General features: G+C 42.5%; 2 protein-coding genes across 2 annotated transcripts; both read right to left on the bottom strand.

The window, feature by feature from the left end:
* Nucleotides 1-1418: 1418 nt before the first annotated feature.
* On the bottom strand, nt 1419-3803 carry LOC112637350. The gene is made up of 3 exons (XM_025406797.1): nt 3656-3803; nt 1788-3566; nt 1419-1660 (listed from the first exon to the last, which is right to left on the bottom strand). The coding sequence occupies exons 1-3, from the start codon at nt 3801-3803 to the stop codon at nt 1419-1421; spliced, it is 2169 nt and encodes a 722-aa protein (XP_025262582.1).
* Nucleotides 3804-6994: 3191 nt separating this feature from the next.
* On the bottom strand, nt 6995-11256 carry LOC105250139 (uncharacterized protein K02A2.6-like). Its single transcript, XM_025406796.1, has 3 exons — nt 9286-11256; nt 7299-9085; nt 6995-7073 (listed from the first exon to the last, which is right to left on the bottom strand). Exons 1-3 carry the CDS (start codon nt 11254-11256, stop codon nt 6995-6997), a joined length of 3837 nt encoding a protein of 1278 aa, XP_025262581.1.
* Nucleotides 11257-13501: the final 2245 nt, after the last annotated feature.

Raw genomic sequence — 13501 nt, 5'->3', positions numbered from 1 at the left:
GAAGCAAATTTACACAGCCGGTTTGCACGTAAACGACCTTTCTTTAGCGTCACCAATAAGAAAAAACGTTTGCAATTTGCTCGGAAGTATGCAAATATGTCATTGGACTTCTGGAAAAATATTTTATGGACAGATGAAAGCAAATTCGAGTTATTTGGACAAAAGAAGCGGATTAGAGTCTGGAGAAAACACGGCGAAGAGCTTCAAGATCGTCATATTCAGAAAACTGTAAAGTATGGCGGAGGAAATATTTTAGTCTGGGGATGTTTCTCATGGGCAGGAGTGGGAAATCTTGTCAAAATTAACGGAATTATGACAGCAGATGTCTACATTGATATAATAAATGAAAATTTGGAGGAGTGTTTGTTGAAACTCGGACTAGAAGATAATTTCATTTTCCAACAAGATAATGACTCGAAACACACAGCAAAGAAAAGTCAAGCTTTTTTTCGTTCCTGCCGAATTAAACAACTTGAATGGCCTCCGCAATCTCCAGATTTAAACCCTATCGAAAATTTCTGGGCAATTTTGGATAATAGGATTAATAAAAACGGAGTAATTAACAAGAATTCTTATTTTGAAGCATTACAACTAGCCTGGGAGAATTTGGATCCACAACATTTAAAAAATTTAATTGAAAGTATACCAAAAAGACTGCAAAAAGTAATTGAGGCTAAAGGAAATCATATTAATTATTAATTAAAATAATATTGTTGTTTTTTTAAATCATAATACTATGTTACCTTAACTGGCTTTTTTATTTTGTCACTCTTAAATAAATGATTATATAGAAATAAATACAGTATTAAATAAAAAATGATTTCTTTTTAATTAAAAACATTAAATTACTTAATAAATTTTCAGTTTTAGTTATAAAAAACTTTATAATGAATTTTTTTTACCTTTTAGCATCAAATCAGTTTTATAGTTAAGGTGGCTTTTTATTTTTGCCGGTCACTGTATATATATATATATTATATATTATTGATCTTAACGGTATTTGTCCTTTTCAGTTTTCAAAGTAGAATTATGCAATATAAATTATACATTAAAAAAAAACAAATTATATATATTTAAATCAATATGTTACACGTAAATTCTAAGTTCATCGGAACATTATTTAAGAGAATTATGAATATTTTGTAACGATGCACCCCGTGCACCCCCTAAAACGCATCGTTATTCCCGGCATGCGATCCGCCGGAAGCTGCCGCCCGGCAGAACACCCGCCGGGCAAGGGCAGGGGCGCGGTGCGCCCACAATTTTAAACTTCTTCTTCTTCTTCTTCAGTTGGTGGCACTGGGCTCAAATAGCTCCGCCCATGCTGCCAGATAGCATCGCTGGTTTTAAAATTCCAAAAAGTATGCTGCCAATTCACTAGATCTCGAAAAAAGGCAGCCAACGACCAGTCACAGGGGTCACGGATGCAGGTCAGTCCTGCGAAGGAAGGCAAGGACGGGGTTGATGACCCGGATAGAAGGATTCTTCAACAGGACAAACACGTCGTAGGGAGGAGGCGACTTCAGTTTCACGTAGAGACTGCAACATAGGGGCGCGGTGGCACTCATACAATGGGCAGGACCACAGGATGTGGTTAATGTCCTGGCGAGACAATCCACAATGACACCGGGGGTGAGGGACGAGACCACATCTATGGAGGCTGTAATTCAAGTTATAATGGTTAGATCTGATTCTGCTAATGGTGGCAATTTCTGCTCTATCGAGATCAAACCCATCAAACCAGGGCCTTCTCGCAAACGTCGGATAAAGATTAAAATATTGCGTACCCTTGATTTCCGATCGAGCTGACAGGTATTTTTTGGTTACTGAAAAATATTTCTCTTTGGCTATGGCATAAAAGTCAGAGTGGGGAGGGAGATAGTTTGTCGCCCCGCCCTCTCTCGCAGCCTCTCCCGCGAGGAAGTCCGCCGTTTCGTTCCCTAAAATTCCTACATGAGAAGAAACCCAGACTATGATGACATCGAGATTCTGCAAGAAAGCAGACCTCAGCTTGTTTTTCAGAACGAAAATTAGATAAGAGAGGTCTCTATCCTGGGAGTTGTTTGATAGAGTCTCTACGACATTGCGGGCATCAGTAAATATCGCGGATTTTTTGATGGCTCTTTCCAAGATGCAATCCATAGCGTAGATTATAGCAATGCATTCAGCGGAAAAGATTGAAAAGAAGCTATTGAGCTTATATTTTCGCTGTATCTGAATATCAGGAGAATAATAAGCTGCGCCTAAGTGCGGGAGCGCTTCAGATTTGGATGCATCTGTGAAGAATGAGCATCTATTCACGATAATGTCCTGAAAGTGCGAATGAAAGACAAGCTGCGGAATTGAAGCAGATCTGATGTCATCCACGACCGAGGATGGTGTGAAGTCGACTTCCGGAACGAAAGTCGAAGTTTCATAGGAGAACAAGTACAACGGTATCCTCGTGAAAGTTGCAATTCTGTGTTTGTAGTCCTTTACGGCTCGGAAGGCGCGATACAACGGGAACTTGCCCAGGAGGTCAGTGCGGAAACCAGATCCAAAGTGGTCAGCATGCAGATCCTCCAATTTACCAATCAGGGGACTTGGCCTGCTGGCCAGGGATTTGATTAGAAGTTTTTGAGCTAAATAGTTGGACCTGAATCGGGCCGGACCAACAGCCGACTCAGCGTACACGATATTGCAGGGAGTGGAGTTCCTCAGACCAATACAGTGCCTCAGGGCTCTGCGGGACACCCTCTCGAGCCTCTCCGCCAAAGCCCCGTTGTGATGCGGAAAGAGGAAGGCGGCGTAGTTCGTAGTCCCTCTGATTAGAGCCTTATAAATGCCAAGCAAGGTTCGCTGGTCGGATCCCCACCAGACTCCCCTTAGGAATTTAATAATGTTAGAAAGTTTATTGCATCTATTGATAATTAGTTTGGCATTGAGAGCCCCGGTGAGGCGCGCGTCAAGCAGCACTCCCAGAAATCTGGCGGATGGGACCGGACGGATCTCGTAGTCTCCGAGATGAATCGAACTATTCGCCGGAACACTTCTTTTATTGGTGAATATCATTAGGGAAGATTTGGAAGGAGACACGTTTAGCCCCCTTTCCCGTAAAAAATCTGAGAGCGCCTCCGCAGACTGCTGAAGAGTCAGTAAGGAAGACGCAATGTCTTCCGAACGGACAAACAAGGCTATGTCGTCGGCGAACTGGACTATATTGCAGTGTCGAGTCAGGGCCGACCCACATTTGGCCAGATAAATATTGAAAAGAATCGGGCTCAAGATGGACCCCTGCGGAATCCCCTTGTACGAATAGAGTCGCTCCGTCAAACTTCCGTCGATCACGAACTGCAGCTCTCTGAAACAAATCAGCTGAAACACAAACCAGCAAAATTTAGGCGGAAGGCCCAAGTCGATTAGGTGAGACACCAAAATAGCAGGGACTATATTGTCAAACGCCCCCTGAACATCGAGGAATAGAGCACATGTCGCGTGTTTGGAAATGAATCCTCGATGGATTTCTGTGCATAATATGCCAAGGTTGTCGAGGCATGAGGCTCTCTTACGAAATCCGAATTGAAAAGGAGGGAGAATAAGTGACGATTCAACCCACCATGCCAAGCGATACAGAATAATTCTTTCGAAAAGTTTGAGTAGACATGAAGTTAATGAAATTGGTCGGGAAGTTTGCCGGGTGATGATTTAGGGATAAGAAAAACAAGGGAATGACGCCAGGTACTCGGAAAGGAGCCTGAATCGAATATGGAATTAAAGATATCGAGTAGGGATTGGAGGTATTCTATTGGTAATAAGGAGATCATTTTGTTATCTATTTTGTCAAAGCCCGGAGAAGAACCGATTTTTAGGTTGCGTATTACTGAAGTTATTTCTTGGATTGAGAACGGGTCATCAAAAATTTTGCAGGAATAATTGTGTGAAAAGTCGTTGAGAGAAGAGTAAATTCGGTCAAAGACAAAAGGAGGGCAGAGGGAGCTGATAGTATTGCAAACCGGTGGTGAATGGAAGGCATTGGATGAGTACAAGGTCCTGAATTCAAAGTGTCGAGACCTGAATCGCTTGACGAATTTCCAGAGATGAGAAATCGGCGTCCTGGGGCCGAGCTTGCCACAAAACTCCCTCCATCCCTTTCTCTTTTCGGCTTTCAAAGTTTTCTTAGTGATCGCCTCCTGCTTTTTGAAGGCGAGGTAGTTTTGGAAGGATGGATGCGCCTTAAAAAGAGAGAGAAGAGAGCGCCTAGAATCGACGGCCCGCTGGCAAGCCTCATTCCACCACGGAGACGGAGGTGAAAATCTTTTCTTTTTCGCTTTTGTTTTAGCGAAAGATTTACTGGGCGGATTTGACCTTTCAGAAGGAGACGGCCACTGACGAAGGAGGTGATCGGTAAAAACTGTGTACTTATTGGCAGGGCTTATTGTCCAGCGACGAGTCGCCGAGAGCCACCCTAAGTGAATCAAAAGAAGAGTGTAAGTTTTCGACAAATCGCTCGTCCAATGCCTTGGAGTGTTTAACTCTGTGTGAGAAGAAAGATTTTCTGTTCGGAGGACGATTAAATAGAGTGGCAGTCGGAAAATGGTCACTGAAATAAGTGTCGCCAAGCACGGTCCAATCGCATAGGCCTATGATCGAAGGTGAGATGAAGGTTAGATCAATGGCCGATAATCTCTGGCCCGGGCGCGTCATAAATGTTGACGAACCGTCGTTGAGGCAAGTAAAAGAAGCCTCCATGGCCGAGGTGAAAAGACGCTCGCCCTCAGTATCCGCCGGTCCCCCACTTCATTCACCATGATGTGCGTTGAAGTCGCCTAACAAAATGACATGCGAGAAGGAGCAACAGAAGGAAAACAAGGCATCATACTCCTCGGCAGAAAGAGAGCTAGAGGGGTATCTGTAGACCGAGATTATGGTCAAGTCAAAGTTAGAATAGTGAACGGAGATGGTTTGAGAAATAAATCTACCTTCGAGAATGAAGGAGTCATTGATATAAGAGTAAGATAAAGTTGGGCGAATCGCCAGAGCCAATCCACCTCCCTGTCTGGTGTCTGAGTCCCTGCGAAAGACATTAAAATTAAATAAATTAAAACGAGAGTCTGATGTCAACCAAGTTTCAGAGAGCACTACAATGTCATATTCCCTGAAAAGCGATAGGGAAGCGTCAAGTTTACTTAAGATTGAGTGGCAGTTCCACTGAAGGATAGCTAGGGGTTCCGAGGCTAGATGGTCCGTTGATAGCGGGCTAGTCATCTCGAGGAAGTTTCCCCCCAGCCAAGTCGGCTCGTGGAGTCAACAGAAATCTGCCAACAAAATCGAGCATCACATCCCAGAGGCCGCAAACTTTCAATACAGGTTCCAGTTTGTTTATTAGCGTGTTGATCAACTGTTTAATACATTCGAGCTGTGCAGAGTCAAGCCCCAGAAAACTGCCCAACAGCAGGAATAAAGGCGGTACAGCGGAGGGCGCCCCCAGAGCCACCCCGTCCCCGGAAGCGGAAGGGACTCTACCATTCGGGAAGAACAGAGGGGGAGAGGCGCGGAAGGCAGGAGGACCATCCCCCGAGGGAGGAACCCTCCCGGTCGGCGGGCGAGCGGGCGGCGCCGAAAAATCACTGGCTCCACTACTCGGTCTAAAGCTAAAATTAAACGAGCTCACGGTGTCTACCTTACTTGTTTTGTTACTGTTTTCGGGGCGCTCCCCGCCCCGCACCCCCGACCCCCGCCCGAACCCCCCAGAAGATCCCCCAGGATCGAAGGGACCGAGACCGGGACCGACCGGCCCGCCAAGGCGAGCAGGGTCCGGGGAGAGCGGGCGAGAGCCTGCAAAATCCGCAGGCGGTCCGCCGAAACCCGCCCGCGCGGAGGACAGTACGTCGGAGAATAACCAGGGCGGCCCCGGGGGCGCGGAAAGCGAACCCCCCCGGGGAGGAGATCCCGGAAGCCGGGGGAAGTCCCCCCCGGGCCGGCGGGGCCGGGCCCCTTCCCGAAGCCCCCGCCCGCCTCCGTAAAAGGGATGTTTTCACGCGCCGAAAGCTCTCTGATTCTCCTCTGAACCAAGTATTCCGGGCAAGACAGATTAGATGCTTTGTGCGGTCCTCCGCAGTTAATACAAACCGGGGTGCACCCCTCCCGGGGCAAACCCCCTCGCCCCCATGTCTCGCGCCGCCGCAATCAATGCATCGAGCACGACCCTTGCATTGTGCACCGATATGGCCAAAACGGAAGCACTTGTAACAGAAAAAAGTCTTTGAAATAAACGGAGCGACCGGATACCTAATCATATAGAGGCTGATAGAATTTGGCAAAGTCTGGTCTTTGAAGGTGATTGAAATAGAGCGAGACGGTGCAAATAAGTTGTTATTGTCAGCGTTTATTTGAGCCTGAGACGAAGGAGCAGAGGCAGGGGGGGCCTCATGCGTTTGCTGAGTCTCTGGACCGAAGTGACGTCAACATCCGATTCCAAGCCGTCAAGAATTTCACTCTCCGAAAGGTCGAGAGAGACACCCCGAATAATGCCTCTGCGAGTTGTTCTATACATCGGAATGTATACAGAGTAGCCTTTGTCCTTCAAAACTTGACTCGACACAAGAGAATTGGCCGCATGCGATGTTTTGCAGCGAATGTTTATTTTAGAAAAACCCGTTCTCTTTAATTCAAGGATGTCACTTTTATTTTGAGAAAAAAGAAATCGACCAATTGCTAAAGGATCGATGGCAGAAGGCCTTGAGTTATTGTTGTTGTCACTAGTGATATTGTTATTATTAGTGCTATTATTAAAGTCATTATTGTTATTATTATTATTATTGAGGCTATTCTTCTGGATGATGACATCAAAAGGGCCCAGAGACCTTGAATCATAACAATTAATATCATGCGGGGAGGAATTCTGAGTGTTATGTGTGGGTTTAAATGAATTCACAATCAGGCTGGGAAGGAATACAACTGATAGTTTATAAAGACTTTAATTATATAGTATATCCTTACACGTACGTATAACCGTCTATTCCGTCTCTTGTTGTGCGTACTCCTTAAGCCTAATCCACAACATCTCCCCTTTTAATTGCATCTTGCCATACAAACTAAACAAAGTAGTACTTATTCATAACTTACAGATAGATCACATATTTGCCTACATTATAATTAATTTTTTTTTTTTTTTTTTTTTTTTTTACATTATAACTTAATTCTATTGTGAGAGTTATTAACGTTATCGATTATTACTGTATTCTTATTTCTATTTCATATATAAATAATCTTTAAATTTTTCTGGTTTTTTAACTGTGCGTCCAGCCCTTGTTACATACTGTGAACCTTCCTGCTTACTCCCATTAGATCTGATCTTTTCTTTTCCATCAACTGAGTTATTACTTGCATTCTCAATATCACCCGTTCTCTGTACTGACACTTCCGTTTCATTTTTATCAGATAACTTTTCTCTTGAATTTATGTGAATGTTATTTCTATTATATACTCCTCCTTTCTCACCTTGAACTACATATGATCTTGGAGTGGATCCAATTGCTTGGACTGTTCCTGGAGTCCATGTTGCTTTGGGCATTTTTTGAAATAATATTGGTTCTCCAACTTTGAACTTAGTCTCTTTTCTAGCTGTTTTGTCATAATACTGTTTTGATAACATTTTATTTTGCTTTAATATTATTTGATCCTTCTTATACGTTATTTTAGGAATTAACATTTTGAATGAGCACGGAATGTTGGTTCGTAAATTTCTACCCATTAGAAGCGAAGCAGGAAAATGGACTTTATCGCGAGGCGTATTTCTTAAATTTAACAGAGCCAAATAAGGATCCTCTCCAGCATCGAATGCTTTTTTAAATAGTTTCTTTATTGATTTAACCGCACTTTCTGCTAATCCATTAGATTTTGGATAATGAGGACTAGACATAATATGGGTAAAACTCCAATTTTTTGTAAATCGTTTAAACAGTTCAGAATCAAAGCATAACGCTCCGTCCGTGTATAGTATCAACGGTATGCCATGTCTAGCAAAAATTGTCTTTAATTTCTCAATGACTGTAGAACTTTTCAAATCACTTAACGATACTACCTCAATAAAATTTGATAATGAGTCCACTACTACTATATAGTATTTCTGATTTAACTCAAATATATCACAGCCTACCTCTGCCCATGGCAACTTTGGAACCTTTTTGTATCTCATTATTTGTTTAATTTGACCATTTTGAAATTTCTGACAACTTTTGCACGACTTCACATATTTTTTTATGTCCTGATTTATTCCTTTCCAATACATCGTCATTTCAGCTCTTTTGATCATTCTATTTATGCCAGGATGACCTGTGTGCAGCTTAGTCAGCATGTATTTTTTTAAGGCTGTTGGAATTAAAATCCTATCCCCTCTAAAGATTATTTCTTTAATGACCACTAACTCCTCTTTGAATTCAAAAAACGGTTTCACCTTCTCCTCAATCTCTTTATAATTTGTAGGCCATCCTTTCAAAATGTATTGTTTTACTTTTGTTAATAACGAATCCTCTAGATAACCTTGTGAAATTAGTTTCCAATTATCCTTTGTTACCGGTATATTTTCAATTAGCATTGCTATTTGCTTTTCTATGTCTTCATCAAAGTCCTTTTGACTATCACTACTATCACAACTAGTTCTTGAAAAATCTCTGGACAATGTATCCGCAATGTACATATATTTGCCTGGAACATGTTTAATGGTCAGACGAAACGGTTGAAGTCTTAACATCATTCTTTGTAATCGCGTTGGAACTTTGTATAATGGCTTATTGAAAATTCCTACTAAAGGTTTGTGATCCGTTTCCACTAGTATTGCATCTCGTCCCCAGATATATTGTCTGAATCTCTCAACCCCAAAGCATATTGCCAATAATTCCTTTTCTATTTGTGAATATCTTGTTTGTACTTCGGAATATCTTGTTTGTACTTCGGTTAATGCTCGTGATGCATATGCAATAGGCTGACCCTCTTGAATTAATGTAGCCCCCAATTCTATCGAACTTGCATCTACACTTAACGTTAACTTTTTATTAGGATCATAGTATCCTAACACTGAGGCTTGAGTAATTAGTTTTTTTAATAACTGAAATGCCTTCCTTTAACTATCAGTCCATACAAATTCATTATCTATTTTTAACAAATCTCTTAAAGGGGCACAAATTGCTGAGTAATTTGGAATAAATTTTGACATATAATTAAACATTCCCAGGGCTCTTTGTGAAGTGATTGTTTATTTGTGGGATCTTTCATTTCTTTAATTGCTTTGGTCTTTTCTTGACTCACCGACATTCCTTTATGACAAAATTTATGACCTAAAAAACTAATCGTTTCTGTACCGAAAATACACTTTTTTGGATTAAACTTTATGCCTTGTGCTCTGGCTGCTTGTAATACTTTAATTAGAACACTATGCAGTTCTTTTTTTGTACTTGCCCACAGTAGAATATCATCCTGAAAAGAAACCACCTTCTCAATATTTTCAAAAGTTTGTGAAATAATTCTATGAAAAATTTCTGGAGCACAATTTAATCCAAAAGGTAGCCTCTTAAAAGCATATCTTCCCCAAGCTGTTTGAAACGTACATAATTTAGAACTATTCTTATCAAGTGGTATCATCCAAAATCCCGATTGTGCATCTAACTTACAAAAATATTTAGCTCCCACCAGTTTAGCTGCAATTTCGTCCATAATAGGAAACATATAATGTTCCCTCTTAATAGCTTTATTTAACGGTTGAGGGTTCAGACAAATTCTCAAATCTCCATCTTTTTTACTTACTATAACCATCTGACTAACCCAATCCGTAGGTTCGGTAATTGGTTCAATAATACCCATTTTTTGCATTCTATCTAACTCTGCCTTTACATGGGGTCGTAATGCGTATGGAATTCTTCGCGCTGGTAATACTATCGGTGCCACTTTGGGATCTACTTTAATTGTGACTTCTGTCGGTATATGTCCCACCTGACCATCAAACAGCTCCTTATATTCCGCAGGAACCCAGCAATCTCCATCCTTTGACACTGTCTCCACTCTGACAATGAATCCTAACTGTTCGCTAGTATTTAGGCCTAGAATATTAAAACAGTCAATATCCACTACGTAAAATTCAACCAGACAATCAATATTCTTATATCTACACGGTACGTTACATTTGCCCACAACCGGTAGTCTATTTTTAGTAAAAGACGTAATTACTGACTTTGTTTTTACCAGTTTTTTAGGATTAATACCTAGCTGTATACATTGTTTGAGACTTAAGACATTAACCTGCGCACCAGAATCGCATTTAAATTCTACTTTTTGTCCTTTAACTAATAAACTTACAATATACCACTCCTTGGAGCTTTGTTTTGTATCGCAAACAGCTGAGACTTGAAGCTCCTCGACCATGTACTCTACGTCTTCGTCTCCCTCCAAATTTCTTTCTTCTATAGTATCCACCGGTCTCTTCTTCTCTGCTTGGCACACTTTAGCAAAGTGATTACGCTTGTTACATTTTGAGCATTCTTTTCCAAACGCTGGACATCTTCCATACCAATGTTTGTAGCCACAGTATTTGCACTCGATCTTCTTTTGTTGATTGATATTACCTCTTGACTTGTTTTTCTTATCAATTCTGGTCTCCCCTGTATCTCTTCCTTTACTCTTCTTTAGCACTTCTATATTTGCTTCTTGTTTGATTGCCAGGCTTGCCTCTTCTTTATCATCTAAAGTTTTGATATTTTGAACTTGACCAGCTACTGTCACATGTGTTCGACAAATCTGAAGAGCTCTGTTAATATCAATATCAATCGTATTGAGTAGTTTTTCTTGGATCTTCTTGTCTCGTATTCCACTGATGAATGCATCTTTAACTAAACTGTCTCTTAATTCTCTTAATTCACATGTTAGACTTATATTTTTCAAAGCAGTCATATAATGTTCATATGCTTCCCCTTCTTCTTGCCGTCGATTGAACAATAGATATCGTTGATATGTCACATTTGTTGCTGGTACATAATGTTCATCGAATTTTCTCAGTACTATCTCTAGCTTCTTTTTATCTTCGTCATTTAGTTGAAAAGATTCAAACACTTCCGCAGCATCCTCCCCCGCCGAATGTAGTAATATGGCTACTTTTCTACTTTCCGTTGCCTCCTCGTAATAAGCATTGACAAATGTAAGAAACTGTCTCTTAAATTTTCTCCAATTAATTGCCATATCACCAGCCGTGCACAATGATGTTAACGATCCCATTGTAATTGTTTCCATTATGATTATTTTTTAGGTTAGTTCGTTTTCTTTCTCTTTTCTATGTCTGTTCTTCAATTTACACCGCTGTCACCATGTTATGTGTGGGTTTAAATGAATTCACAATCAGGCTGGGAAGGAATACAACTGATAGTTTATAAAGACTTTAATTATATGGTATATCCTTACACGTACGTATAACCGTCTATTCCGTCTCTTGTTGTGCGTACTCCTTAAGCCTAATCCACAACACTGAGAACCTTCCAAGGCAGCGTCCCTACTTGAAGAGAGAGAGGAAGCGTGGTCGGTCCTACCTTGATCGAAGAGGCTATCTCCCTCACCCAGCACCTGGCGTTTACTCACTGATGAAGTGGGTTTACACTCCTTTTTTCTTTTGTTCTTATGTTTCACAAGTTCTTTATCCGACGCACCAGAAGGCTGGTCTTTTTTATTTTCCGTTGCAAGCTTAGCTGCCGGAGCAGAGCATTCCCTCCGAGATTCGCTGCGAAATAGACGTAGAAGGATTAGAATTTAAAATAGGATTAGATACATGGTCGAGAGCAGGATCCAAGGATGGGGAAAGGGGGGGAAGGTAAGGGCAATGGCATTCAGCCTATCCTCGTCGGAGAGGGTGGCTACGTTGGAATTAGATAATATGTTATTATCCTTGTCAAAATCAAAAACAGAAACATTAGAAACGTTAGTCACAATATTAGGTAGGTTTTGGATAGGCATGGATAACGGAGTACTGACCGTGTCCCTTGAGAGATCCGCCACGTGGCCGGTCGACCAATCGACCAAAATGGCCAAGCGCCGAGGCGCCAGGCCTCACACACAAGAAAGGCGAATATTCGGAGTTGTGGTCCAAGTCGAGCGCCGAGATAAACAACGGGGAGCAAGCCCCGCTGGAGCAGGCAGTTTCGTCGGCTGGAGGCAGCCCAAGCACCGGAGGCACCAACTACGTCGCCACAATATTAACCGGAGCTTTGTCACGCACGTCTTCACTCAACAATGCTCCAAGCGGAAGTCCCACAATTTTAAACGTTTCAAAAAACTCGAACGGCGTTAGGCCGTTAATTGCCGAGCCGAAAAACACCGGAGATTACCGAGGCGCCCCGAACCACCGACCGGCGAAAGCCCGCGTTCGGCGCGACACCCGAATCCCTCCGAACGGGCTCGACCGTACCGTTTTCCCGAAACCCGTTCGGAAGGGATAAATCCGCCGCGCGCCGACGCGCGGGTAATTAGCCGGTATAAAAAGGGCATATTCGGCAATCTAATCACCTTTTCCGATTCCGATCACGCAAGTGAAACGTCTCGCAATCCTAGATCGCTCCTAGCAAAGCCGAAATTAAAACCAGAGGTAGAGAGCACTCTTCCTCTATCGAGAACTCTCGATTTTAATCCGGCATTTCATCCAGCCGCTTTTTCCGACCGCAAAACGAATCCAAGCGCACTCCGGTTCGGCCGAGAGATCTCGGTAAAACGGTCCAGCATCCGACCGCCTAGCGTTGTGCAAGATATCTCGAGGCAGAGAGGAGAACTGCCTCGGACGAGTATTTCTTGCCGGCACAACGCTTCCTAGAAACTTTCCTTCAATACCGGAGATTCCGTTTACGATTCGGCGAAAGACGCGTACGCCGAATTTGTCTTGCAATTCGCAGAAACACCAGCGAAAGAAATACGCGAAGAAACACGCACGTTTACAAAAACGCGTCTAGACTTACCGCCAGACACGCGCGCATAGAAAAACGCGACGCACACCGATACCGGTCATTCACCGCGCCCAAACATAAACACGCGCTCCGTGCGAAATATTATAAGCGAATAACGCATTATCACACTCTCAAGAACAACTGCTGCAATTATACGACGCGATACCGAGCTATTACGAAAATATATCCGAATAAGATTCGTGCGACTCAAATACCGCCGGGGTGCAATCTGCAAGCGCCGCCCCGCGTGCCGTTAAAACTCGATCTCAGCACACACTTCGCTCGATCAAAAGACACACGCTCACTTGCACACACACACACACATTTATACACACATACACGCCCACACACTCTGTATTATATCTGTCTATACAATAAACATCTTTTTTTTTACACATACACGCTCTCGCTCTCATTATATCAATCAGACGAATCCTGATTCCGACTCCGACTATCCGACGGCGATTTCACACGGAATTCGCCCGTGACATTGGCGCCCGAACAGTTTTAAAAACCGAAACACGTAGAGAGCGTGCAAGCGTGAAAAATGA

The sequence above is a fragment of the Camponotus floridanus genome, unplaced genomic scaffold, assembly GCF_003227725.1.
Source record: "Camponotus floridanus strain SB8 unplaced genomic scaffold, Cflo_v7.5 scaffold154, whole genome shotgun sequence".
Lineage (NCBI taxonomy): Eukaryota > Metazoa > Arthropoda > Insecta > Hymenoptera > Formicidae > Camponotus > Camponotus floridanus.
The sequence above is the reverse complement of the archived record's forward strand: the minus strand, read 5'-3'. Positions and strand labels throughout refer to the sequence as shown.

Bases quoted from the DNA above. Each gene is read 5' to 3' on its own strand.
- LOC112637350 (XM_025406797.1), bottom strand. From the start codon at position 3,803: ATGATCTCCTTATTACCAATAGAATACCTCCAATCCCTACTCGATATC. The intron at 3,567-3,655 runs TTCATTAACTTC...TTATTCTCCCTC, and splicing joins CGGCAAACTTCCCGACCAAT to CTTTTCAATTCGGATTTCGT. The intron at 1,661-1,787 runs GTACGCAATATT...CTTGAATTACAG, and splicing joins AGCTCGATCGGAAATCAAGG to CCTCCATAGATGTGGTCTCG.
- LOC105250139 (XM_025406796.1), bottom strand. From the start codon at position 11,256: ATGGAAACAATTACAATGGGATCGTTAACATCATTGTGCACGGCTGGT. The intron at 9,086-9,285 runs GTGAGTCAAGAA...AAGGCATTTCAG, and splicing joins TTTGTCATAAAGGAATGTCG to TTATTAAAAAAACTAATTAC. The intron at 7,074-7,298 runs GTATGTAACAAG...TACTTTGTTTAG, and splicing joins AGTAAGCAGGAAGGTTCACA to TTTGTATGGCAAGATGCAAT.